The sequence below is a fragment of the Mauremys mutica genome, unplaced genomic scaffold (assembly GCF_020497125.1).
Source record: "Mauremys mutica isolate MM-2020 ecotype Southern unplaced genomic scaffold, ASM2049712v1 Super-Scaffold_100409, whole genome shotgun sequence".
NCBI lineage: Eukaryota > Metazoa > Chordata > Testudines > Geoemydidae > Mauremys > Mauremys mutica.
Window position 1 is genome coordinate 86,161 of NW_025423334.1, and position 26,463 is coordinate 112,623.

At 44.7% G+C, this 26,463-nt stretch overlaps 1 protein-coding gene across 2 annotated transcripts in view; it reads right to left on the reverse strand.

Annotated features, from left to right (window-relative positions):
• The window catches only part of LOC123361205 (melanotransferrin-like), a 71,381-nt gene that overhangs the window by 23,562 nt on the left and 21,356 nt on the right, over nucleotides 1–26,463 (reverse strand). For both annotated transcript variants that reach the window (XM_045001336.1, XM_045001337.1), the window contains 8 exons: nucleotides 23,789–23,888; nucleotides 20,789–20,971; nucleotides 20,279–20,435; nucleotides 16,552–16,619; nucleotides 15,013–15,200; nucleotides 13,876–14,035; nucleotides 7,590–7,741; nucleotides 3,859–3,955 (listed from right to left, as the gene is read on the reverse strand). In XM_045001336.1, coding sequence (XP_044857271.1) covers nucleotides 3,859–3,955; nucleotides 7,590–7,741; nucleotides 13,876–14,035; nucleotides 15,013–15,200; nucleotides 16,552–16,619; nucleotides 20,279–20,435; nucleotides 20,789–20,971; nucleotides 23,789–23,888 — 1,105 coding nt within the window. The remainder of the gene's footprint in view (nucleotides 1–3,858; nucleotides 3,956–7,589; nucleotides 7,742–13,875; nucleotides 14,036–15,012; nucleotides 15,201–16,551; nucleotides 16,620–20,278; nucleotides 20,436–20,788; nucleotides 20,972–23,788; nucleotides 23,889–26,463) is intronic.

The following is a 26,463-nucleotide window of genomic DNA, read 5'->3' on the forward strand; positions in this document are numbered from 1 at the left end:
GAACTGGTCTGAAATCAACAAGATGAAATTCAGTGAAGACAAGTGCAAAGTACTACACTTAGGAAGGAAAAATCAAGTGCACAGCTACCATATGGAGAATAACTGGCTAAGTGGTAGTACTGCTGACAAGGATCTGGGGATTCTAGTGGATCACACATTGAATGAGTCAACACTATGATGCAGTTGCAAGAAAGGCTAATATCATTCTGGGGTGTATTAATAGGAGTGTTATATGTAAGACATGAGAGGTAATTGTCACACTCTACTCTGCATTGTGGAGGCCTCAGATGGAGTACTGTGTCCAGTTGTGGGCACCACACTTTAATAAACATGTGTAGAAATTGGAGAGAGCCCAGAGGAAAGTAACAAAAATGACAAAAGGTTAAGCTGAGGAAAGCTTTAAAAACTGTACATTTAGTCTTGAGAAAAGATGGGGGTGGAGGGGAACTGATAAAAGTCATCAAATATGTTAAGGACTGTTCTAAGAGGGTAATCAATTGTTCTTCATGTCCACTCAAGACAAGAAGTAAACAGCTTAATCTGCAGCAAGGGAGATTTAGGTTAGATGGTAGGAAAAACTTTAAGGATAGTTAAGTTCTGGAATAGGGAGGCTGTGGAATCCTCATCATTGGAGAGTTTCAAAAACAGGATAGACAAACACCTGTCAAGAGATGATCTAGTTTGGTATATTTGATGATCTAGTCTAGGTATACGCAATCCTACCCCAGTGCAGGGGGCTGGACTAGATAATCCTTTCATAAGAACATAAGAACATAAGAGAGGCCGTACCGGGTCAGACCAAAGGTCCATCTAGCCCAGTATCTGTCTACCGACAGTGGCCAATGCCAGGTGCCCCAGAGGGAGTGAATCTAACAGGCAATGATCAAGTGATCTCTCTCCTGCCATCCATCTCCATCCTCTGATGAACAGAGGCTAGGGACACCATTCTTACCCATTTTGGCCCTGTGATTCTGTGATCACTGCATTTGAGGACACAGTCCCCCCATGTTTGAAGTGTGAGCTGCAATCTTTGGGCTAGATTCACAGAGAGGATTTAAGGGTTGCAACACCTAACTCCTAGGAGTGTGCCCTGCAGTCCAGCAGAGTTCATAGCCCTGTGTTAGGCTCCCCATGCATTGTACTTGGAGAGTCAGTCAACTAAGAAAGGGATTCAGAGATGCCAGCAAGCTGCAAGGGGAGTCACCTATTCTAGTCAGTAGGAAATGTTAGAGGGAGGTGCCTTTCTTCACTCACGATTCTTAATCATGACCCCTCTCCTGGAGTTCGGTACCTAAAGCTAGGTCAGCTGCTTAAGAAGACCATGACCTATGGGGAAATGGGGGAGTCCATTGTAGGCACTCACTTGGGAGGTGGGAGACCTGCTCTTTCAGATTTGGAGCAGGGACTTCAACCCAAGTCTTCCACCTCCCAGGAGAATGCCCCAGCCACTGGGCTATTGGCGATTATGGAAGGGAAGGGGTCTCAAACTCTCTTGTGGAAGTTGCTCCACTTTGTATAAATAAGTATTCATTGGGCCAGACAGAGGAAGACATGAGTGATTGATTCTATAGCCTAGTGGTTAGGGCACTTGGTTCAATCCCTGCTCCAAGTCAGGGATTAAACCTGGGTCTCCTACATCCCAGGTGAGTGCCCTAACACCAGGTAGACTGGGACACACACATGTACAGTTAGCTGCCCAGAATCCTGACCTGCTTCCCCTGTCTGTCTTCTGTGCTGTTTGGGCCTGACAGCATGCATACTGGATTGGGCCTGACAGCTGAAACAGGCTGGGGATTGCCTAGTTTGAAACACCTACTGGGACTTAGGTGTGAGCTAGGGTGCAAAGCAACTTGGTGCCCTCAGGACTTAGGCAACTTTGCACATGCCCACCACTTATAGGGTGAGGTGGCAGCTGAGTGGTGGTTTTGTGAATGTCAGTGGTGCCTAAATGTTGATACCTTTGTGCCTTTAGCCCTTTGTTCCTAAATGTTGCATCTGATGGTATTAGAATAAATGTGGCTAAAATAAGCCTGCCTTATCAAGCAATCCATATTGCTCCGTATAACTGACCTACCTCCATCATTAGTTACCCCTCTACCACATTTTTTTGTCATCTGCAAATCTTACTCATGATGATTTAATATTTTTTCCAGATCATTGAAAAAGATATTGAATAGCATTGAGCCAAGAACACATTGTTGTGTCACTGTGATGCTCTGTACTTTGGGGGAAACACCCAGCACCCCCATGTTCATTCTTGTAAAATGATTGTGTGGTATCCAATGCAAAGTTTATCATGTTGGGTGTCTTCAGAAGGCTCATGATGTACTGAGCATTGTTGTTATAGTGATGTTATAGTTATGTTATGAGTTATAATTTCATGTATATAGTTACGAGGCTGAAAATGTATCCTCATGGCTTAAAGCAAGCCCAGACAAAAACTCTCCAAGAGCATAGAGGCAGTTCACACCTCATCAGGGCAGGTATGGGAAAAACCCAACCCAGCCTCACAGGAACAAAAGAATCTGTTAGACTCTCGAGGGAGTCACCCTCACCCCCCCTTCCTTTGGTCAGTTTGGAACTGTGATAATGCAATGCTCACCTGACTCTGAAGGGTGGGTGCAAAGCCAAGAGGGAAGAAAGGACATGATAAAAGGGATAGATATTTGCCATGCTCTCTCTTCCACCTACATCTACAGACATCACGACCAAGCGACTGAAGTGCTGATCAAAGGGTAGGAGCCTGGCTGAAGAGCAGCCAGCCTGTGGTGAGAAGCATCTAAGGGCTTGTCTACACTGGCAATTTACAGTGCTGCAATTTTCTCATTCAGGGGTGTGAAAAAACACCCCCCCCCCCGAGTGCAGCAAGTTTCAGCACTGTAAAGTGCAAGTGTAGATTGCACCAGTGCTGGGATGATACTGGGCTAGACAGATCACTTGGTCTGTTTTGGTAAGGCAATGCCTATGAACCTGTGACTTTAACAAGATCACTCTTTAAAGCACAGGCTCTTTTCATGGTCAAGTAGGGTTACAGCTGAATTGTGAGGCTCCCAAGCCTGGGCGGCATGTGAACTGCCACTTCCACCTAAGGCCTTGCCCCTTCCCCCACCGGAATCCCCCACCCCCACCTTGGCCGCCAGCCCCTGCCTCAGGCTAGCCCATGCGGCCCCAGCCCAGGAGCATCCGGCTGGGGCCACCACACAGGGGGAGCCGCAGAGGCAGGCCTGGGGATGTAGCCTTGGCAGGGCCATGTCTGGCTGTTTGGGGAGGCTCAGCCCATGCTCCCACCACCCATGCTCCCAAGTTATATCCTTAATTCATAAAGTGTTCATACTGTATTATAAAATGCTAAAACTCTTATAATTTATCATAATTTCAATAAATATAGCAAATATACATGTTACATAGTCGGAAGCTGCACCATAGTGCAGATCAGTTGTCTACACAGTTCTGTACCCTTCCTTCACCAGTGACTAACGCCAGAGGGTCAGAGAGAGGGAGACAAAAACTTTCTATAATGCACCTAATTGTGCAAGACTGCATGTTTTACGTGACAGTATATTGTAAGATGTCCAAACTGACCAGAAAGGAGATGGATATTTTTGAAGTTCATGCTCAGTACATGATGTAAACCTCATTCCCACCTGATGATCTCAGTTAACAGACTACCAGGGCAACCCAGTTCTATCAACACTGAGTTACGTAAGTTCAAGGTGTGGTTTTTTTGGATCAAACATAATGTTTAACTTCCGTCTGAAAAATGGTTTTCCAGACAGATCCACTGACCTCAAACTATGTTTCTAGAGTGTTTTCAAACAGCCTGGAAAACAGAAACCCTATGTTCTCTGCTCTTCTTACCAGAGTAACTTTCCCCAGCAGCTGGCACTAGGCCATATATCTTTCCAGCTATGTAAATATCAACTCCATCCACACTTACAGCATCACTTTCTTTTTTCTGAAAGGAAATAAAATTAATGAGTTGTGTGAAAAGAAATCTTTGTTAGACACAGTGATGACACATGTCTAGTTCAAGCATCTCTCAGAACAAGAATCCCAGGAGGCACAATATCAGCTGCCTCCTCCCCTATCACCCCTGAAATGAGTCCTGGCCTAGTAAAAATAATACTTCCAGGTCTTGCGCCACATACCAATCAACTTTAAGCAGATTCTTCAGCTGGTTATGGATAAGCTGAAGTGATTTTTCTGTCAAATCATACCCATACATTTCAGAATAAAACCTAATAACCAGACAAGCCTTAGATGCAAAAATGCAGACATGCAATCTCCGTAGCAACAGATTTAACACTTAGGATGCTGGCCTGTGTTAAGGAGTCAAGAAGGTTAGATCACTAGCGTCATTGGTGACACTGTGGTGGGAAGGCTTTTGGCCTCTGAAGGTATGTTTACATGGCAAAAATCCCCCGTGGTAGTTAGTCTCAGAGCCCAGGTCTATAGACTTTGGTTTGCGGGGCTCACACTACGGTGCTAAAAATAGCTGTGTAGATGTTTGGGCTGCTTGGGTTCTAAATCTCATGCCCCTATCCATACATCAGAGCTCAAGCTTGAATGTCTACAAGACTATTTTTAGTGCTGTAGTGCTATCCTGTAGACCTGGGTTCTGAGATGCACTGCCGCAGGGTTTTTTCTTTTTGGTCATATAGACATACCTTGAAGGCCCAGTCAGATTACGATTTTTGCTAAGGTGAGTTTTAACAAGCCCCATATCCTTTTGACAGAAACTCCTCTCCTCCATGGCATTCCTCTTCCATTTTCCCACTGCTAGTCCTGGCCACGTTCTCATGCTAGGATCCATCCCATGGATGGTGGATCACAGGGAGCCCAAAGCAGGGGTGGGAATTAACTGGGAAAACAGAGAGCTTGTCTTCACTGCAACAGTTAGCACACTCAAGTCAATGTACTTGAGCTAATTTAGCTCAAGTGAGATTGACCACACTTCAAAACAGCACTGGAGTTACACATAGTGATTGGATTAGCTGCTTCTGAGTAGCTGTTGCATCCCTTCTGCATTACTAGCTCCAACATCAGGACCACTTGAGAGCTTCAACCCCTCCCCACTTGCCACACTGGCCAACCAGTTCACGTTTAGAGCACCATTTAACTTGAGCTAGGGATTTTTGCATGTGGATAGGAGTCGAGTTAGGGGTAACACTTGAGTTACAACTCACGGTAACTGTGCTATAAAGACACTTAGCTGTATTATTGGATCATGGGACATGTCTCAATCTCAACAGGGACAGGACGTGGTGGATCTCAGTTCTATTAGTGATGTTTCAGCAAGTTTCCTCTAAAATGGACAAACACAATAAGACTGAACTCAAATTCAACTTCAGATTGCTGAAGAATTTATACAGAGGCCATTATTACTTATTTAACTGTAAAATAAATAGTTTAATTGAATTTCTATGTGTAATCTAAGGCATTCTTCTCCCGTCAAAGCAGCACAGTGGCCATAGTCAGGGTAGCTGCAATTTAATACTGAAAGAGGCAGACTCATCTTTTTAAATAAAGTGAGTACATAACTAATCTTGTTTGTAAGTGGCACCGATGGATTTCAGCTGACACAATATCATGTATCCATAGATCCTTTAACAAATCTATAGCCACCTAGGCTTCACAACTATCACTATTCTGCACCTCAGAATTATTCAGAACTTCGTGGTGGTAATAGGGATAAAACTCAGATATTCAAGTCTTTCCCAAAGCTCTTAAGCTAAATACATTTAATTTTTTTTCTTGTAAAACAAATTTTCTAATCCTCATATAAGACTTATATCCTTGAGACACTTTGGCAGTAGTGCACGATCTTAGACTAATGGCATAGCTTATACAAGTCACAACTGCATTTGCTGCTTATCAGCCTGATAGAGTGGGATATGACTATCAAATTGTGAAGACTATTTTGTACCTGTATTAAAATACTGGCATTGAGGCTGTGTTAGTTTGGTTCTACCATGGGGCAGCCTGTTATGTAATATTCCAGACAGCCATCTTGCTCACAAAAGGCATTTGACACCTTGTTGAAGGACCACCACAGAGCCATCAAGGTTAAAAATCTATTGACTTTGCCTCTCAACTACTCGCCTGGAGCAATACTGAGGAGTATACCGAGGCCTACAGAGTGAAAGCAGGAGAGGCAAGCACACTGGTGTATTTGGAACTTCAGCTGGCACAAAAATGGAGGACCTAGTTAAGAGAAGGGTTCTGCTCTGTATTGGAGGGCCAACCATTGCCACATGTAAGCAGGACTTCAGGAGAGGATTGCAAGAGGGCTCTGCACTGCCAGAAATACTGACAAACCATGGACTGTACAGACAAGGTAAGCCCAGACTAGACAGAGTGTGCCTTGGGACTTTGGTTATTTGAAAAATAAGGTGCCACAAGTACTCCTGTTCTTTTTGGAAAAAAACCTGTAACTCTCAAGTGCTTTAAGAGTAGTCACTGTGGCACAGGTGTTGGAACCAGGGGTGCAGTGCACCCCCTGGCTGGAAGTGGTTTCCATTATACACAGGGTTTACAGTTTTGTTCACCCCCACTATAAAAATTGTTCCAGCACTCCTGCACTGTGGTTAAGAAATTCTTTCTCTAAGCCTTTGTTCTTTGCTGCCCTGACATGTTGATCCCAAAGGGGTTAAACAAGTATGCCCATAGCCTAAGTAGAACTGGGAGGGGTGGCACATGTAAGCAACTGGGGGGCTCAGAAGGCCTCAGAAACTGATTCTGGATTATAGGGCAGTTGGGCAGCAGTACCCCATGTTAAAAGAAAGGCATCAGACAAGAGGTCTGAGCCCAGGAGTATGTGCTAGACTGCCAGAGCTAGAAACAGTTACTCGACTCCCCAGATCCACTTGGCTTTGAAGCACATGGGATCCAGGCATTGAGGCCTCTTTCAACAGACTGGTGATTTTACAGTATGGTACTAGGCCAGTTTTTAACAAGAAATTTATTGATTGGTAAATGATAACATTAATCTATGTAGTGTGACAGAAGGTCTGAAGTCCACCAGTAATCTACATCCCCTGGCAAAGAAAAATTGTGACCAAATTAAAAAAAAAAAAAAAGGCTGGATGAGTTGGATAAAGCCAGACAAAATTATCAGTGAACTGCTGTAACTGTTGTCTGCAGGTAAGTATTTGAAAGGCAGCTATTAATCACTGCTAAAGGACTTTCTTTCTCTCAGTTTCAGACCGCCTGTTGGCCGGTGGAAAGGCAAGTGTTTGCCAACCTCAATGTTTATGTATTTATCTTTAAAATATTTTGGGAAAACAGAAGTGGAAGAGATATCAGAGGTGAAGAAATAGGAAACAGATATCTCTCTGGACACAGTAGCATGAGATCCTCACTCCAAAATCTCAGGCCTTTACCACAAGACCTACAGCGAATCCTCTATAATCTCCTGGATTTACCAGCCAGTGCCTGCTGCTTACATACAGAGCCAATGTCACTCAATTGAGTAGTTCTGATTCTATCCAGCAGAGGACAGTTGTACACGTACTCATTAACTCATGCATTACAATATATTCATGGTCAAGAACCAGTATGGTTCATACAAAGCATAGTAACAAGCCCACCTGGATCATTTCCATACACTGTTCTGTTGTCTTGGCTGAAACACACTGGATCTCTGGTTTCAAGTTCTTTTTTTTAAAGGCAATAGCCATTTCACTACATTTCCAGATTTCCTCAGTGTGCACAACGCACCATCGCAGGCTTTCTGGTAACCCTGCATTAAATTTGAAAGAAAATAATAGGGATTAAATGTAATAGATGTAAACATGTATATATTCTGCTCATTACCATATACCTGGGCCCCTCACCTTATTAAAAATGCACACTTAGAAATGAACACAACGGTAACAAACCTCACAGTACAGAATAAAGAGGACCGGGGTGTAATGAATATAAAGCCAATTCTCTACTGATACTTATGACACAAACAGACCCCATGGTTCTCTCTAGCTCCTAAACTAAGAAAACACTGCCTGTACTGCTTAACGGTACCACACAGGGTCTCCCTAACTACTGGGCTAGACTTAGCAGCCAGGGAAGGAATTGCTGACTACACTACAAATCCACTCAAGGATGGATAAATGACTCCTGCTGCTGTTGCCCTATCCAGTGTGCTATTGTAATGCTGACAGACTTTGGTTGTCAGCAGGCGGGATTGAGCTGAGACCTCTGGAGCTTAGTGTATGAGCCTCCGCAGCAGGAGCTAAAAGCCAACTGGCTGTTAGCTAAGGCTGTAGAGCAGACTCATTTTATCTCCCTCTCTAAGTGGTCTCGGTAACACTAGATAGGACAGAACACCACACCCAGGAGGTGTGTGGGTTACACTTAGGATGACCAGATGTCCTGATTTTATAGGGACAGTCCCGATTTTTGGGTCTCTCTCTTATATAGGCGCCTATTACCCCCCATCCACATCCTGATATTTCACAGTTGCTGTCTGGTCATCCTAGTTACACTATCTCAAAAGTTAAACCATAGACCAGCCTGAACAGATGCATGTGGTGGGTTCTCAAGGCCAACTGATTCTGGAAACCCAGCAAAACAGACAAGTTCTGTAGGCAAAGGCTCCATTACTGAAGCTGTTCTGGGTTCTGAGAAGTGAAAGCAAACATGGTATCAGGTGGTCCAAGCTGCCATGAAAGTTCATTTTCTAGTATAGGGATTTTAAGAATATTCTATATCATAGGTGCCGACATAGGGAAAAAAATGGTGGGTGCTGATCACCCACCAGCAGCCCCCCCCACCATCAGAACCTCCACCTCCCTGCAGGGCCTCTAGCCTGCCAGCGGGCCCCCCAATCAGCATCTCCCCCTCCCTCCTCATGCCTCCCGCCCACCACAATCAGCTGTTTCACAGTGTTCAGGGGGCTCTGTCGGGAGGGAGGAGGAGCAAGGATGCGGTGCGCTCAGGGGAGGGGGCGGACTGGGGCAGGAAGAAGTGGGGTGGGGGGTGGAGCGGGGGCAGGAAGAAGTGGGGTGGGGGGTGGAGCGGGGGTGGGAAGAAGTGGAGTGGGGGCAGGACAGGGGCAGGTGGGGGCAAGGCCTTGAGGGAATGGGTGGAGGGGAAGCAGGGCCTGGGGCCTGGGGCAGAGCCAGGGGTCGAGCACCCGCCAGCACATTGGAAAGTTGGTGCCTGTGTTCTGTATTATAATTAAGGCTGTGTCATGGAGGTCACAGAAGTCATGGATTCCGTGACTTCTGCACTGGGCGGTGCTGGCTCAGGGGCTGCCCGAGCCAAGTAGCCCCTGGGCCAGCAGCAGCAGTTTGGATGTATGGGAGGGGGCTCAGGGCTAGGGGCAGGGGGATGCGTGGAGGGCTTACCTCAGGGTGGGGGGGCTTCCCAGCTCCCACTGGCATGGCCCTGCAGCTCCTAGGTGGAGGCGCCAGGGGGCTCCACATGCTGCCTGCATCCACAGGCCCTGCCCCCGCAGTTCCCACTGGCTGTAGTTCCCAACCAATTGGAGCTGCACAGCCAGCGCTTGTGGCGGGAGTAGCGTGCAGAGCCCCCCTGGCCCCTCCGCCGCCTAGGAGCTGCAGGGACATGTGGAGTCAGGTAGGCAGCCCCTGTGAGCCCTGCCAACCGACACCCCCCCCCCGCCTCCGCACTAGCAGGGATCCCGGGCTGCATGCCGATGCCCACGCCCCCTGCACCAGCGGGGGTCCTGGGCCACATGCCAATGCCTTCCCCCCCTAGCATCAGCGGGGGTCCCGGGCCACCTCCTCCAGCACATGCAGTGCCCTCAGATCACTCAGGGGGTTGGACTAGATGACCTCCTGAGGTCCCTTCCCACCCTGATATTCTATTCTACAGCCTCCCACCCAAGTTTTAGGAAGGAGTATATAGTAAAAGTCATGGGCAGGTCATGGGCCATGAATTTTTGTTTACTGCTCGTGACCTGTCCATGACTTTTACTAAAAATACCCATGACTAAAATGTAGCCTTAATTATAATCTATAGTCTGAGGCAGGAGTGGCAGAAGGCTTCTAAAAGTCAGAGGGCCACCAGCATTGGAAACATGGCCCCAACACCTAACCCTTCCCCTGAGGCCCTACTCCCGTGCTGTCCCTTCCCCTGAGGTCCCGTCCCCACCCTGCCCCTTCCCCCAAAACCCCGCCCCCTGCTGGCCCCCTTCCACCCTCTCCCCCACATCGCTCACCCTTATGGCTGGCAAAAAATGATGAGGCCATGCCCCCCGGCCACCTCTGTTCCAGAGCTCCTGGGCTGAGGCCCAGAGCCTTAGTCCCACTATCGTTAATGTATTTTCCTCACAACACTGCTGTATGGTAGGAAAGTGCTATGATATACCCATTTAACAGATGGGGAACAGAAGCACAGAGAGTCTAAGTCTCTTGTCCATGGTCACACAGGAGTTCAATAGTGTACTAGTGTAGGACTTGAAGCCAAGCCTTAAGCTGGTGTTGTAACCACCTCCTTCCTCTCTTTATATATAAGCCAGCTCTATACCACCTATTCTCTGCCTCTTCATTGTAGGCGATAAACTGTGGATGGGGCAGGGCATGCTCAAAGTACACTTCAGTCTGGAGATCTCTAGCTGATTTAAGGTATGTGGGTGATTGTTACAAACCAGCACAATTTAGAGCAGTCCTGAGGCTGCTCATTCAGTCTGGATTAAGGTTTCAGCATTCTAGGCCTATGCTCAGGGTCCTAGTTCCTAGAGTCAGATTCTGGGATCAGAATCTCAGCTCTCATTACAAAAAATAATATTTTTAGGATGAATGGATGCAAAGAAAAGCTTGAAAAACCTGAATGTAACTAATGCCTACCAAAGTGTGCTAGAACAATGGCTTCAAAAGGTATGAGCTGCCTCTTCCCTCTTACTCTGGAACCTGCTGCCACTCCAAGAGTAACTGAGTGATGGTGTTGAGGCAGGGCCCTAATGAGTCCATGCTGAGTGTGCCCAGGGCTTCAGAGTGCCTTAATTTGGCCTGGTTATTCCAAATTAGCCTAGGAGCTGAACCACTTCCCTGTCCAGCCACTGAACAGAAGGGAAAGAATGGAAAGGTGAGACACACACAAAGGGCACAGAGCATTGCTGCAAAACACCTGAGCCCTGAAAATGCATTAAAACATCCCAAGTGTTTGGAAAAGGAGCTTCTTTGTTTCTTCAGCTGGGGTGAATTCGTCTAGAAAGGAATAAATTAGGGCTGTCAAGAGATTCAAAAAATTAATCGTGATTAATCACCTGATTAATCACACTGTTAAACAACAATATAATACCATTTATGTACATATTTTTGGATGTTTTCTACATTTTCAAATATATTGATTTCAATTACAACACAGAATACAAAGTGTACAGAGCTCACTTTATTTTTTATTATAAGTATTTGTACTGTAAAAAAAATAATATTTTTCAATTCACCTAATACAAGTACTGTAGTGCAATCTCTTTATCATTAAAGATGAACTTACAAATGTAGAATTATGTACAAAAAAACTGCATTCAAAAATAAAACAAAGTAAAATTTTAGAGTCTTCAAGTCCACTCAGTCCTACTTCTTGTTCAGTCAATCGCTCAGACAAACAAGTTTGTTTACATTTGCAGGAGATAATGCTGCCTGCTTCTTGTTTACAATGCCACCTGAAAGTGAGAACAGGTGTTCGCATGGCATTGTTGTAGTTGGTGTCGCAAGATATTTACATGCCAGATGTGCTAAAGATTCATATATCCCTTCATGCTTCAGCCACCATTCCAGCAGACATGCATCCATGCAGATGACAGGTTCTGCTCAATAACAATTCAAACTTTCATTATCTGAATCAGATGCCACCAGCAGAAGGTTGATTTTCTTTTTTGGTGATTTGGGTTCTGTAGTTTCCGCATCGGAGTGTTGCTCTTTTAAGACTTCTGAAAGCATGCTCTACACCTCATCCCTCTCAGATTTTGAAAGGCACTTCAGATTCTTGTAGCTATCTTTAGAAATCTCACATTGGTACCTTCTTTGCATTTTGTCAAATCTGCAATGAAAGTGGTCTTAAAAAGAACAACGTGCTGGGTCATCATCCGAGACTGCTATAACATGAAATATATGGCAGAGTGCAGGTAAAACAGAGCAGGAGAGACACAATTCTTCCCCAAGGAGTTCAGTCACAAATGTAATTAACTCATTTTTAACGAGCATCATCAGCATGGAAGCATGTCCTCTGGAATGGTGGCCGAAGGGGCATACAAATGTTTAGTATATCTGGCACATAAATATATTGCAATGCCAGCTATAAAATTGCCATGTGAATGTCTGGTCTTACTTTCTGGTGACATTGCAACTAAGAAGAGGGCAGCATTATCTCCTGTAAATGTAAACAAACTTGTTTGTCTTAGAAATTGGTTGAACAAGAAGTAGGACTGAGTGGACTTGCAGGCTCTAAAATTTTATATTGGTTTATTTTTGAATGCAGTTATGTAACACACACAAAAAAAATCTACATTGTAAATTGCACTTTCAAGACAAAAAGATTGCACTACAGTACCTGTATGAAGTGAATCGAAAAATACTATTTCTTTTGTTTATCCTTTTTACAGTGCAAATATTTGTAATAAAAAATGTACACTTTGATTTCTATTACAACACAGAATACAATATATATGAAAATGTAGAAAAACATCCAAAATATTTAATAAATCTCAATTAGTATTCTATTGTTTAACAGTGCGATTAAAACTCCGATTAATTGTGATTAATTTTTTTAATTGTGATTACTTTTTTTGAGTTAATCGTGTGAGTTAACTGCAATTAATTGACAGCCCTAGAATAAATTTTCATGCACCAAAGGAATAAACCTGCTAACAGAACATAATGTAGTGGAACCAAACAGTAGGACAAATCCTGCCATTCTTACTTAATCCTTTTTCAAACAAAAGGTCTACCAAAACAGGGAGAAACCCATCCCATTAGTTTGCCTAAAGGACAGCAGGATTTGGAGCTGTATGTTTCACATGTTTCTGGCTGCAGTATGATACTTAAATGATTGAAATGTGGGCACTCAGCATATCAAAACAAACCCTAAGTGGTCCAGGAAAAAGAAAAGGAGGAGAAGCTATAAATGAGGGTGTCTTTTCAGGAAACAGTACGAATTTACCAGGCTAAAACCCCTCCCACTCATATGGGCAAGATGAGTCTACTTTTCATGCAGTTTGCAATAAAGCTCTGCTAGCTCCAACTGCAGTTTGGGGATTTTTAATAGGAGTTTGTGGTTCAACACAGAGGCTACAATCATTAATGTGGGGAAAGGAGACTGTAGTACCAGGTGCTCAGGTACCACCGAGAGGGGCATGTTGCAAGAATCAAGATAGAATAGGAAAGAAACCATGAGATCTCATCTCCAGTCAATGTACATTTCAGGATTTGGGAACTACTGATATAGTTAACACAACACAAATCTGCACATTTGTGGTGCCCCAGTTGCAAGTATTGTATGCATTCTGCCTTAGGGCCAGAGACAGATTACAATTAAAGGGAGCATCAGTCTAAAATTCAAGGATCCTGTCTCTTTGGTCTGCCTTTGGGTCTTTGTACTGAGATCAATGATCAGCACTCTGCTTTCTATGCCCACCCTGTGGAAGAGGAGCCACATCCTGATCAGTTCGCTCAGCATAGATACCCCTGCTGCTCCTATACCATGGTAGGTAAAGCCTTGAAGCCATGTTTCATAGTCTCAAATTCAGTGTGGTCTCCTTTCCCACTCCAGTATGATGTTTGGGTCTTTGTGCTTCAAGGATTCTCCAAAAGGTCAGGATGCAAACATGAATTCAAACAAAATAAAGGTGGTCTCTCTTGCAAGAGCACCTCTACTTGTGATTACAGAGGCAAATCGAAAGGCCCAACTTACTGGTGGGATCGCAGCTCAAACCTTGCATGGCATGCATATATTCATCACCCAGCCAAGCCTGGTAGTTCTGATTTGTGATTAGAACCAATTCTGTGGTGGTGTCTTTGAAGAGAAGATTCTTTGCATTGTAAGCCGCAGAGTCAAACATCTGAAATCTTTGCTGTAACATTAAGGAATGAGAAAGTGACTATAAGGCAAACACACCTTTATCTAATGCTTGGTCTATACTTAAAAAGTTAGGTTGACATGGCTCCCTCAGTGAGGTGTGTTTAAAAAAAACCACACTCCTGACTGACATAGTTCTACTGACCGAAACCGAGTGGAGATGCAGCTATGTTGATTAGCAATGCTTCCATTGATACAGCTACTGTTGTTCGGGGAGGTGGCATTTTTACACTGATGGGAAAACATCTTTTGTTGGCATAGGCTGCATCTACACTATGGGGTTATGCCTGCATAGGTATGCCAACATGGCTATGCTGGTATAATCTTTGTACTATAGACATAGGTTATGTCTACACTACTGCAGCACAGCTACAGGGCTACTTCTGTACTACTGTAGTGTCACAGTGTAGATGGTTCCTACATCAATGGAAGAGGTTTTTCCACTAATGTAGGTAATCCATCTCTCTGAGAAGCAGTAGCCCGGTTAAGGGAAGAATCTTTCCATCAATCTAGCCACATCTACACCAGGGGTTAGGTCGACCTAACTACGGTGCTCAGGGTGCAACAGCCCTGAATGAGTTGCTAGGTTGAACTAAGTTGTAGGTGTACACCAGGCAATAGCCTAAGTTATGTTTAAGTCTGGGGTGAAAGTAAAGTCTAGTTGGAAACCTTGGCATTGAGGGCACTATCTCACTTGTACCTTCACAAGGCATAAACAATTGCCCCTCAAGAAGTTCAAGCCTTGTTCAGTGTTTCTTAGTATTTGGGGGCAAAGAAAGTGGTGTGAGATCACCAGCCACATTTTGTGGCTGAAATCCATCTCTAGGCCTGATCTTCTCAGCTGCCGAGTGCCCTCCACTCCCATTTAATTCTCACTGAGTTGAAGGTGCTCAGCATCCCACAGGATCAAGCCAGGTGGATGGAGGGGCAACTAAAAAATCAGTACAACAGACACCAAAAAACGTAATCCACCTGCCCCTGCTTAAGCATCTGGAAGATGAGTGACCCATCAGTGTCAGGTCTGACGACAACAGCATGAGCTGGGACCCGGGCCAGGTGGCATTTCCTCCATTCTGTAACCTCAGCTGTGCTGCCATCTCGGCAGAGAAGCTGGAAGTCCCTGGAGTGAAGCTCTTGCGCCCATGAGGAAGGAGTCTGGCCTGAAATCAAATAGAACACAGTTATGAAACAGCTTTCAGAATCACATCGATGGACACAGACCTGCTGATGCATCTGTCTCCCTCTGACTCTGCTCTACCCATCCAGCCACACTATTTCTAAGGTACCTAATCACATGAGCAGCAATTCTCCACTACATTCTGCCTGATTTTCCCTACAGCTGCATAAAGCAGGATAAAGCTGGCTTAACAAGCTACTCAAGAATTTCCCCTGTCTAAGGGTACTCTCTAAGAGGTGAAGAACCACCAGAGTATTCCCCAATGTATGGTTGGAGGAAATATAATATTGTTGAAGCTATTCCTTTGGCTTCAGATATAACCCTATGAGACTGTAGGCAGCTGAACATAAATTAAAACAGTGTGCAGGCAGCTCTGAATTATGCTGGGGACCCAGGGGCGGCTCCAGGCCCCAGCATGCCAAGCACGTGCTTGGGGCGGCATGCCGCGGGGGGCGCTCTGCCGGTCACCGGGAGGGTGGCAGGCAGCTCCGGTGGACCTCCCGCAGGCGTGCTTGCGGAGGGACTGCTGGTCCCGCGGCTTCGGTGGAGCATCCGCAGGCACGCCTGCGGGAGGTCCACCGGAGCGGCAGGACCAGCGGACCCTCCACAGGCACGTCTGCGGGAGGTCCACCGGAGCCGCGGGACCGGCGATCAGCACAGTGCCCCCCACAGCGTGCCGCCGTACTTGGGGCGGCGAAATGGCTAGAGCCGCCCCTGTGGGGACCACAGCAGTGCTAAGACGGTCCTAAAATCCAGATGCCACAAGGGTGGCCCAGAACAAACTTTTACACCCATCCTGGTGTCCTGCACTAAATGGAGCTCCACTGGACTTAAAAAGTGGGACCTTGATATCTAAGTGGTATATACTCACATTGCCATGAGTATAGGGGTGCCCTGGGTATAAGGGGTTGTTGCATTGATTAGTGGCACCACAAACTAAGCTCCCTTTTGCCTGTTTTTGCTGAGATTTCTGAGTAGAGAGGAGCCTAAGCCACAATTATTTGTATTCAACTTTTAAAATATCCCAAAGTCCAAGACTGTTTGGATCCAGGATTTTGGTTCAGGTCAATCTCTGCTTCCAGAGTGCAATTAAAGATCCCACTTTACTTTTTGCTGAAATTGCCAGTTGATTTGAAAATGTCTTACCTGGGGACATTTCTCTTTCCCTTGTGTTCACATGGTGTTCTGGCTTTATTGCATCTTTGCTTATTCCTTGCATCAGAATACATTCTGAACATATGACATTGCTCTTATGGTTGGGGTCACCAGATTTGCAACGCTTTAGAGAATACAGCTGGACTTTCAAGTGAGAGATGAACCCTTACATTACTCACCATCTGTGTTTTCAGACACTGTGCTGTGCTTCACAAAGGCGACATCTCCAGCTCCTTCAGCCAAACACCTACCATAAATCAGACTATATTTATACACTATTAATCGTTAAGTATGGAATACTGCTCAGTGACAACAGTAGGCCTGTGCAGTGCAATGTACCCAAAGACCACCAGTAGAAAGATGCTGAACTATTTGCTATCTTTATGCTGTGTGTAAGGATCAAGGCAGAGGCTAATGGCTAGTAGGGCAGGTGCTGACAATGCTTGGTGTGATACAAGACACAAATATCAAATGATTCCCTGCCCTGAAAAATCTACAGTCTCAGACAGACACAAGACCCACTTGAAAATCTGCAATGAAGAGTCACTGTTTAAAATAAAATTATACAGATTTTTTAATTTGTGACATCTGTGGGGGCCTGGTCCAGGCCCTGGGAATTGGGATGTTTTGACACACACATGCAGGGAAGAGACTAAGACACAGAGGAGTGGAAGAAGTAGAGAAAAGAGGTATTGAGGCTGGCATTGGCAAAGTGGAGGAGGAGGGGAGCACAGTAAGGCCTGGTCTACACTACGCATTTAAAACGGTTTTAGGAGCGTTAAACCGATTTAACGCCACACCCGTCCACACTAAGAGGCCCTTTAAATCGATATAAAGGGCTCTTTAAACCGGTTTCTGTACTCCTCCCCAACGAGAGGAGTAGCGCTAATATCGGTATTGCCATATTGGATTAGGGTTAGTGTGGCCGCAAATCGACGGTATTGGCCTCCGGGCGGTATCCCAGAGTGCACCACTGACCGCTCTGGACAGCAATCAGATCAGAACTCGGATGCAGTGGCCAGGTAGACAGGAAAAGCCCCGCGAACTTTTGAATCTCATTTCCTGTTTGCCCAGCGTGGAGCTCCAACCAGCACGGGTGGCGATGCAGTCCGAAATCCAAATCCAAAAAGAGCTCCAGCATGGACCATACGGATGTGATCACTGTATGGGCAGGCAAATCTGTTCTATCAGAAGACGAAATTCCAAAGCATTTTTAAAAAATCTCCAGACAGAGGGCACAGCAGGGACTCAGCACGCTGCTGCGTGACAAAGGTAATGGAAAGCCAAAGAATCAAATGGACGCTCATGGAGGGAGGGAGGGGGGACTGAGGACTCAAGCTATCCCACAGTTCCTGCAGTCTCTGAAAAGCATTTGCATTCTTGGCTGAGCTCCCAATGGCTGTAGTGTCAAACACATTGTCCGCGGTGGTTCAGGGCATAGCTCGTCAATTTACCCCCCTCACCCACCCACAGAAGTAAAAGGGAAAAAAATCCTCTCTTGACTCTTTTAAATGTCACCCTATGTTTACTGAATGCTGCTGATAGACGCAATGCTGCAGCCGTCAACAGCCGCATCCTCGCCCCCCCCCATGGGTGGCTGATGGTACAATATGGCTGATATCCATTGTCATCATCAGCCTTGTGGCCAATGGTGCAGTGCAAAATGACTGGTATCTGTCATCATCAGCCCGTGAGTGCTCCTGGCTGGCCTCCGGTGAGGTTGGCCGGGGGCGCCTGGGTAAAAAACTCCTGATTATTCCTGGTAGATGGTGCAGTATGACTGGTAACCGTCTTCATCATAGCAACAGGGGGCTGAGCTCCATCAGCCCCCGCCCTTCATGTGTAAAGAAAAGATTCTGTTCTGCCTGGACTATCATAGCAGTGGGATTCTGGGCTCCTCTCCCCTACACTGCTTAATGTCCTGTCTGGACTATCATAGCAGCTGGAGGCTGCCTTCCCCTCATATCTCACTAACAAGTCACTGTTTCTTATTCCTGCATTCTTTATTACTTCATCACACAAATGGGGGACACTGCAACGGTAGCCCGGGAAGGCTGGAGGAGGAGGGAATCAACAGGTGGGGTTGTTGCAGGGGCACCCCCCCTGTGAATGGCATACAGCTCATCATTTCTGCGGGATCTGACACGGAGCGGTTGTGCTCTCTGGTTCTCTGATACACTGGTTCTCTAGTACACTTTCCCCATATTCTAGGCAGAACTGATTCTATTTTTAGATACCGTAAAGGAGGGATTGACTCGGGGAGTAATTCCCATTTTTGTCTTTTGCGCCCCCGGCCAATCTCAGCCAGGGGCACCTATGACAGCAGCAGATGGTGCAGTGCAAAATGACTGGTAAACATCATCTCATTGCCAATTTACAATAGCATGGTAGATGGTACAGTACGGCTGATAACCATCTCTGCTATCATGCAAAAGAAAATGAATGCTGCTATGTAGCGCTGCTGAATCGCCTCTGTCAGCGGCATCTAGTACACATACGGTGACAGTGACAAGAGGCAAAACAGGCTCCATGGTTGCCATGATATGGCATCTGCCAGGGCAATCCAGGCAAAAAGGGCGCGAAATGATTGTCTGCCGTTGCTTTCCCAGAGGAAGGAGTGACTGACGACATTTACCCAGAACCACCCGCGACAATGATTTTTGCCCCATCAGGCACTGGGATCTCAACCCAGAATTCCAAGGGGCGGGGAGACCGCGGGAACTATGGGATAGCTACGGAATAGCTACCCACAGTGCAACACTCCAGAAATTGACGCTAGCCTCGGACCGTGGATGCACACCACCGATTTAATGTGCTTAGTGTGGCTGCGTGCTCTCGATTTTATACAATCTGTTTTACTAAACCGGTTTGTGTAAATTCGGAATAATCCCGTAGTGTAGACGTACCCTAAGAGATAAGGGAACTAATTGTACTTGAAATGGGAAGCTTCAGATTTACCAAATAGCTGACTAAGCCTAATGTTCAGGTGTGAAAACTGTCAGGGCTAATCAGCTCTTGCTAAGATTGCATCAAATCCAAGCATGTTCAGCACTTGTGGATCTGTGATCAGGTGAATATCAAGATTTGTTTTCCCAGGAGGTGAATATTGATGAAGACAAAAACAACTTCAATGGGATCTCCATGCACAAAACAAGTAATGACACCTAGAGTTTTTATCAAAGAACAGATATGCCTTTGGCCTGAGTATTAGTGCATTGGTTCCCAAACTGGGGGGGCATGAAGAAATTCCAAGGGGGGCGTGAGGCTGCCCAGCCCTTGAGTTCCTGGCCAGGGAGGCTAGCCAGTCCCCGGCCCCTCCCCTTCTCTCCCCCCTCCCCCGCAGCAACACACTGCTGCACAGGCAGTGCAACTTGTGCTCGTCCACCTCCCAGGCTTTCCAATAAGCCAGCCCTGCCGCTCTGAGCAGCCTAGTAAGGGGGCAGGGAGTGGCGGGAGAGGGGGTTGGATAAGGGGAAGGAGGTCTCAGGGGGCAGTCAGGGGAAGGGAGCAGTTGGATGGGCCAGAGGTTTGGGGGGGGCGGTCAGGAGACATGGAGCAGGGGCGTTGGATAGGGGGTGGGGTCCCGGGAGGGGGCGGTCAGGGGACAAGGAGCAGGGGAGGTTGGATGATGGTAAAGGAGAGGTGGGGGCATGAGGGTTTCTTGAAAATTAAAAAGGGGGCGTGATGCCAAAAAGTTTGGGAACCACTGAAATGAAATTATAGTGAAATTATTTTAAGATTACCTCAAATTATAAATTCACTTAGTTTTATGTTTTAACAGATTTTCTACTAGCATTATTCATTGGCTCTCTGGAATTCTGCTGCAAGTCAATTGGGGCTCAGATATCTTGCCAATGGGCACAGCACATACAGACAAATGTTAAACATTAATCACCAAGACTTTACCTGAAAGCCCCGCTGTAGTCATAATACTGCTCTTTTGAATTTCTTTCACATTTGTCCAGCCCAGCTGCGTCCCCTTTACAGAGCTGACAGAGGGATTTTGGGTAATTTACATTATTGGCTCCAGGAACACAGCTTGCACTGAAATATTCACTAACAGCTACAAGTAAAATTAAGGTAACAATATTTTAGCAACTAAAACCAAAACCAAAAATGGCAAAAATACATTTTAACAAACCTTAATTATACATCTCTATATATTAAAAAAGCGATGATAGCTTTTGTTGGCTTTTAAAAACAGTTTATACATAAATACACTGGGCTGAATTCTGATCTGAGCTGCTTCAGGTCAATTCTCAGTTAGAATGAGCAACAAAACAAGGTGAAAAAATCAGTTAGAAGCCAAGGTTCTTGTCCCTGTGAGTGCTTCCGCTATCCAGGGAGCCCATATTCATGCCAATGTTCAGTGACAGGGCCTCTCTGGAAAGCAGGTTACATCCCAGCAGCCCTTACCTTTTGGAACATTGCATCCCATCACTGGCATGTGACCACTATCAATGAGGTAGCCAACAGGAACATTCCAGCCAACTGTTCTGTTGATGCCTGTGTGGCATGACCTTACGCCCTTCAAACTGTTGACGCTAATGAAGGAATTTTTTCTGACAACAGCCACTGCATAGTATGATGTGCCAATTTCTGCATAGGAACAAAAAGGGATCAAAATGAAACTAATATAGAAGCAGTATTACGATAAGAGACATTGACCTGACACCTTTTCATAATCTTCCACATACATATTCAAAGGGCACAAAGCTCACATCCCTGGTACGATGCCACTGACTTCAGTAATAAATTCCGCCTGTTGTTTCTTCCTTGTGTAAATGTTTTTGTAAATAAAGCCATATTTAGCTGAAATATTTAGACTTTAATTTGTAAAAGAAATGCCCCATAATTACCTTCTAATTTATTAATTTTTATTTTATAGCATCAGGGTCCATTAGCACCAAGAGTATGAAGGGCAAACATTATTTTCACCAGTTTATGGTTGATGTGATTCACAAATTCATAAAGCTTAACACCACAAGGGACCATTAGATCCTCTAATTCAACTCCTGTGTATCACTGGCCATTAACTTTCATACAGTTACCTTTATATTGAGCCAAATAATTTGTGTTTGACTAAAGATAACTTGCATTTGACTGAAGGTTAAGGAAAAGCATCCAGTCTTGATCTGAAGACATCAAGAAGAATCCACCACTTCCCTTTGTAGTTTGGTTAATCACCCTCACCATTAAAACTTTGTGCCTAATTTCTAATTTGAAATTTACCTGCTTGTGAGACTTTATCTGGAAAACTCCTGAATGCTAACTGCACAAGTGCCATTAACTTACTCTCTGAGGACTTCAGGATGTCACCTATGGCTTGTCTACAGTTTTCTTCACATTTCTCTCCCAATACCCAGCTGCACTAGCAGTTCCACCAGTGGTACTGATGGCAATGGTGGGAGTACTAATGTACACCAATTAGCTACCATTTACCAGCATAATTAAAGAGCTGCTTTTAGCTGGGTAAGAGTAAATGGAAGTTAAAATGCCGGTGGACTACTTACACTAGTACTCCCTTCATGTTATGAACTACAGCATATCTTTTAGAAAAGCATCCAATCTTGATTTTAAAATTGCCAGTGATGGACAATCCAACACAACCTTTAGTGAATTGTTCAGATGGTTAATTGCCCTGCCCGTTAAAATTTTGTGTCTTATTTCTTGTTTGAATTTGTCTAGCTTCAATTTCTAGACATTGGAACTTGTTATAACTTTGTCTGCTAGACTGATACATTTCTGTTTGCAGGTAGGTGCTTGTAGACTGTGATCAAATCACCCCTCAACTTTCTCTTTGATAAGATAAATAAATTAAGCTCCTGGACTTTCTAACTATAAGATATGTTCCAATCTAATAATCATTCTTATGGCTCTTCTCTGAATCCCTCCAGTTTTTCAATATCCTTTTTGAAGGGTTTGCACCAGACCTGGCCACAGTATTTTAGTAGTTGGGGGCATCAGTGCCATAGAGAGAGGTAATGTAACTTCCCTACTCCTCCTCCATGTTGCCCTGTTCGGACATCACATAGCCCTTTTGGCCCCAGCATCACACTGGGAGTTCATGTTCAGCTTATTATTCAGTGTGACCCCCCAAGTCTTTTTCAGAGTCACTGCTTCCCAGGATGAACAAGTGTTTGACTCTTTTTCAGCCTCTTATAATTTCATAGTGTTTAAGGCCAGAAAAGACCATTAGATCATCTATGCTGATCTCATGTATATCAAAGGCCATAATTTTTCAACCAGCTATCGCTATATTAAGCCCAGAGACATTAGTTAAACTAAAGCATTTCAGTCCTCAGGAGAGGTAAACTATGTGCCACATGGACAGACTGGGAAAGACCAAAGTGTCACCAATGCCCAAGGCCCCTGAAATGGCAGGAAATTGATTAAGTGAGATATACCCAAATGATCCCAACAGGTGAACCATGCCCCACCCTACGTAGGAAGGTGAAAAAAATCCAAGTTCCCAGGCAACCTGACATGACGGAAGATTCCTTCCCAATCCCAAATCTGGCAATCAGCATGATCCTGAGCACACGAGCAAGACATGGTTGCCAGGCATCAAGAAAGAGGATTCTCTATACCACCTCAGAACACCAGTCTACCCTGTCTGGTGTCCCATCTCCAGCTGTAGCCAATCTCTGATGCTGCAAAGGAAAGTGTGGAGAAAGGGGGGGGAAAAAAACCCAGAATACAATTGACTGATTGTGCATGGGAGGAGGGGGATTCCTTTCTGATTCCTGCAGGCAACTGGTAGAAGCCCTGAAGCATGAGTTTTGATTATAATAATTAATTCAGTGCAGAGCTGCAAGTGCTAGAAACACATTGAGGGCAATGCAAACAGACAATTCTGTTCTCTCCATGACTCATGAAGTAAAGAAATGAACACGGGGACTCAGATTCACAATAAATCCAAGGCCAGAAAGGACCACCACAACCATCTAGTCTTACCCCTGCCCTCCCACACACACAAACCACAAAATTTCTCCAGAAGCTGGAAGAAAGCCTATATTTAAAAAAGAGATCTAATCTTATATTAAAGACTCCACGTGATGATGAGTCCACCACTTTCCTGAGATTTTCTGTGTAACTGCTCAGAATGGTCTCTTGAAAGGAGAAAAGGCTCTATCATCTCTGGATCCTATATTTGGGCATTTTCCTTTCCTCTCTGGCTTCAGAATGAGGTGATGGGTCATTTTATGAAAAAATACAGTGTCTGCTTTGATGAAAGGACAAGGTTTCCTTTCCCTTAGATATGATCACATTGTGACTTTCCTTAATTTATTATCATTATTTACATTGCTGCAGCACCCAAAATATTCTGGGCACTGTATAAACAGGTAGGAAGACACAGTCCTCACCCCCAGAGATTACACAGTAAACATTAGTAATTCTTTTGTGTATATATACCTTGATCATATACTTCTCCAACCACAGGTTTCAGATTATGTTCCTTTCCAGCTTGATAAATGGTGCCACCATCCAATGTCACCGCATCTGCCAAATTGTTCTGTGTAAAAACAGTCAGAATTTATATTTCATCACAGTTATTAACAGCCTTTCACCATCTGAGGGCAGTGACTTCATAAATTCAACAAACCTTTTACAAACATAGTAGATATTAATCTCTGGCTGCCAGGGTTCTCTCTCGTAGTCTTCTATGGCAATCAGATTATTAATAAACTGACAGAGAATATGTGTCACCAAAAATTTGTAGTCAGATTTGGGTCTTTAGTTTAAAAACAGTGGTGAGGTTGTTCCTACTGCTGCTGAATAGCACAGGACTGTGGTGACCCCAGCGGTTTATGTACTCCTCATTTTCAGAGAGGTCCCTGCATTTTGCCGGTGTGCCTCCCACCCCTAAGTATCTGTGAGTGAGTTTGTGGCCCCACCATTTTTGATCAGTTGGGCTCACTTTTAGCTTTCCATTCACCTCTAGGTAATCCTTTCAAACTGGAAGGTAGGGATAATGATAAGGGACCATATTTTTAAGTTCACAAGCTGAGACTCTTTTGTGGCAACATTTTTTAGGGATCAAAAATACTGATACCAAAGACAAGTGTGCTTTTCTTTTTAAATGTATGCTGGTATAAAATGTAGAAAAAATGTCAGCAGAGACCTGGGTATAGTTCTTGGAGAGGAGGGGTTTTTTCTCCCTAGTAACTTTGTATCTGAATGAGTTCATCATGAAACTTGGAACAAGTGCCACTCATATTCATCTCAAACAAAACAACAGCTCTGAGAGTGTCTGCACTCATTTGATTTTTCTCTTCACTCCAAACATTTATCATACTGAACATTCATTCCATTAGACTGTTTGTTCCTCATAAACAACAAAATTTACTTAGATGTTGTAGCTGCCCCAAAGAAGATCTTGGCCCATTAGGACTGCATATGACAAACTGGCACTGACCAGAAAAATACTAGGACATATGCTTCCTTTAGAAAGGGAGGTTTTCTGCTATGGGTTTGGGGTAGGGTTGCCAATTTAATGACTGAACAAAATCAAACACTCTTGCCCCGCCCCTTCTCCAAGGCCCAGTCCCAGTCCCTCCCTCCCTCCCTCCCTCACTTGCTCTCCCCCACTCTCACTCACTTGCTCATTTTCACCGGGCTGGGGAGGGTCCCTTTTTGACTGGGTGTTTGGTTGAAAACTGGACACCTGGAAAACCTAGTTTGGGGCTAAGCACCAATGGATCGAATAATCACTGTGTATGTCAAGGAAATTGTGTTACCAATCAGCTAAGAATATACATACTCTGTCTGATAACAGTTATAGGGCCAATGTCCCTAGTGATTAGTCTATTTTATATCTCAAGCAAGTTTGGTTAATGCCTATAGTACTTGTGACCTAAGAAGAAGTAGGAGGAGCAAGAGGTTCTGTTATGGTAGATTATGTTTGGCCTGACCCTGGAGTAGAGATACTTTAAATTCTATCAGTGCCCTATATGCAGTTGATTCAAGAGCCCTGATTTCTGGGACTGAACCCACAACTTGCACTTGTTTCTACATTTTTATTCACTCTACAGTTTGGCCATTATCAGCTGAGATGTTTACGTATATGTTGTACCCCCAAGAAGCTCATCCAAGGATATTTTTATTTGCTGTATTCTGAAACTTTTTATCAGCCCTAATTTCTATTCTGAGCCAGATTACATCTACATAATAAATGCTGATTGCAGTAATGCCTTATGTATTGTTGATGTCAGAGATATTTTTGTGGAAGACATCTAGGGAAAAACACTCATGGAAGTATTTCACATCAGAGTTTTGATAAATGTATTAGCAAGGCACTACTTTTCACTGTTTTCAGAGAGACTCTGTCTGTCTGTCCCATGGTATTTGTAAAGTTCCTATCACAGTATCTAGCTGCCCACTCTCAATGGTGATTCTGTTTTAGTTAGATATTAGTTAGGAACAAAGGATGGAGCATTTAGCAAATGCTTTTAAAATGGCTTAGGCTATTGATGGAAATTATGCTGTACTTTACCCTTAGCATGAAGCATGTTGGTGGAACTAAGTCCAGGTAACGTGGCACTATAAAACAGCAGACCTCTATCCCCAACTCTTACTCACAACACTAACCCTCCCCTTCCCTCCTCAGAGAGCAGAGTTCAGTATACCTGCAGGCTCACAGATCACATGCAGTCCTATATATAGCACAGTAATGAGCAAATGTTTAGTAGATCATTAGCACATGGGGGGGGGAAAAGTCTCAAGGACAGAGTTGTGCCTGAGGCATAACGCTGCTAAGTTTCCTTGTATCAAAAAGCTATCTATTTGTGTTAACTTGCCGCAGGATTCTAAGTTGACCAAGTAAGCAGGGGGAAACTTGGCCTCCTAGCTGTTCTTTGTTGGTTTAGTTGTGCTCTGAGCATGTCTACCAGCTTGTGAATCCTGCCAGGGTTTAGGCATGGATTAGGTGCTAAACTGCCTGGCAGTGCAGGATTTAGGCAGCTCAGGTACCTAGCTAATTTAGTCACCTATAGGGTCTGCAGGAGAATGGTACTCAAGGGAAACGATCATGGGGGCTGAGTGCTCTATACTGGAGAGGGGGAAAGACTTAAAGGCAGCCTAGACAGATG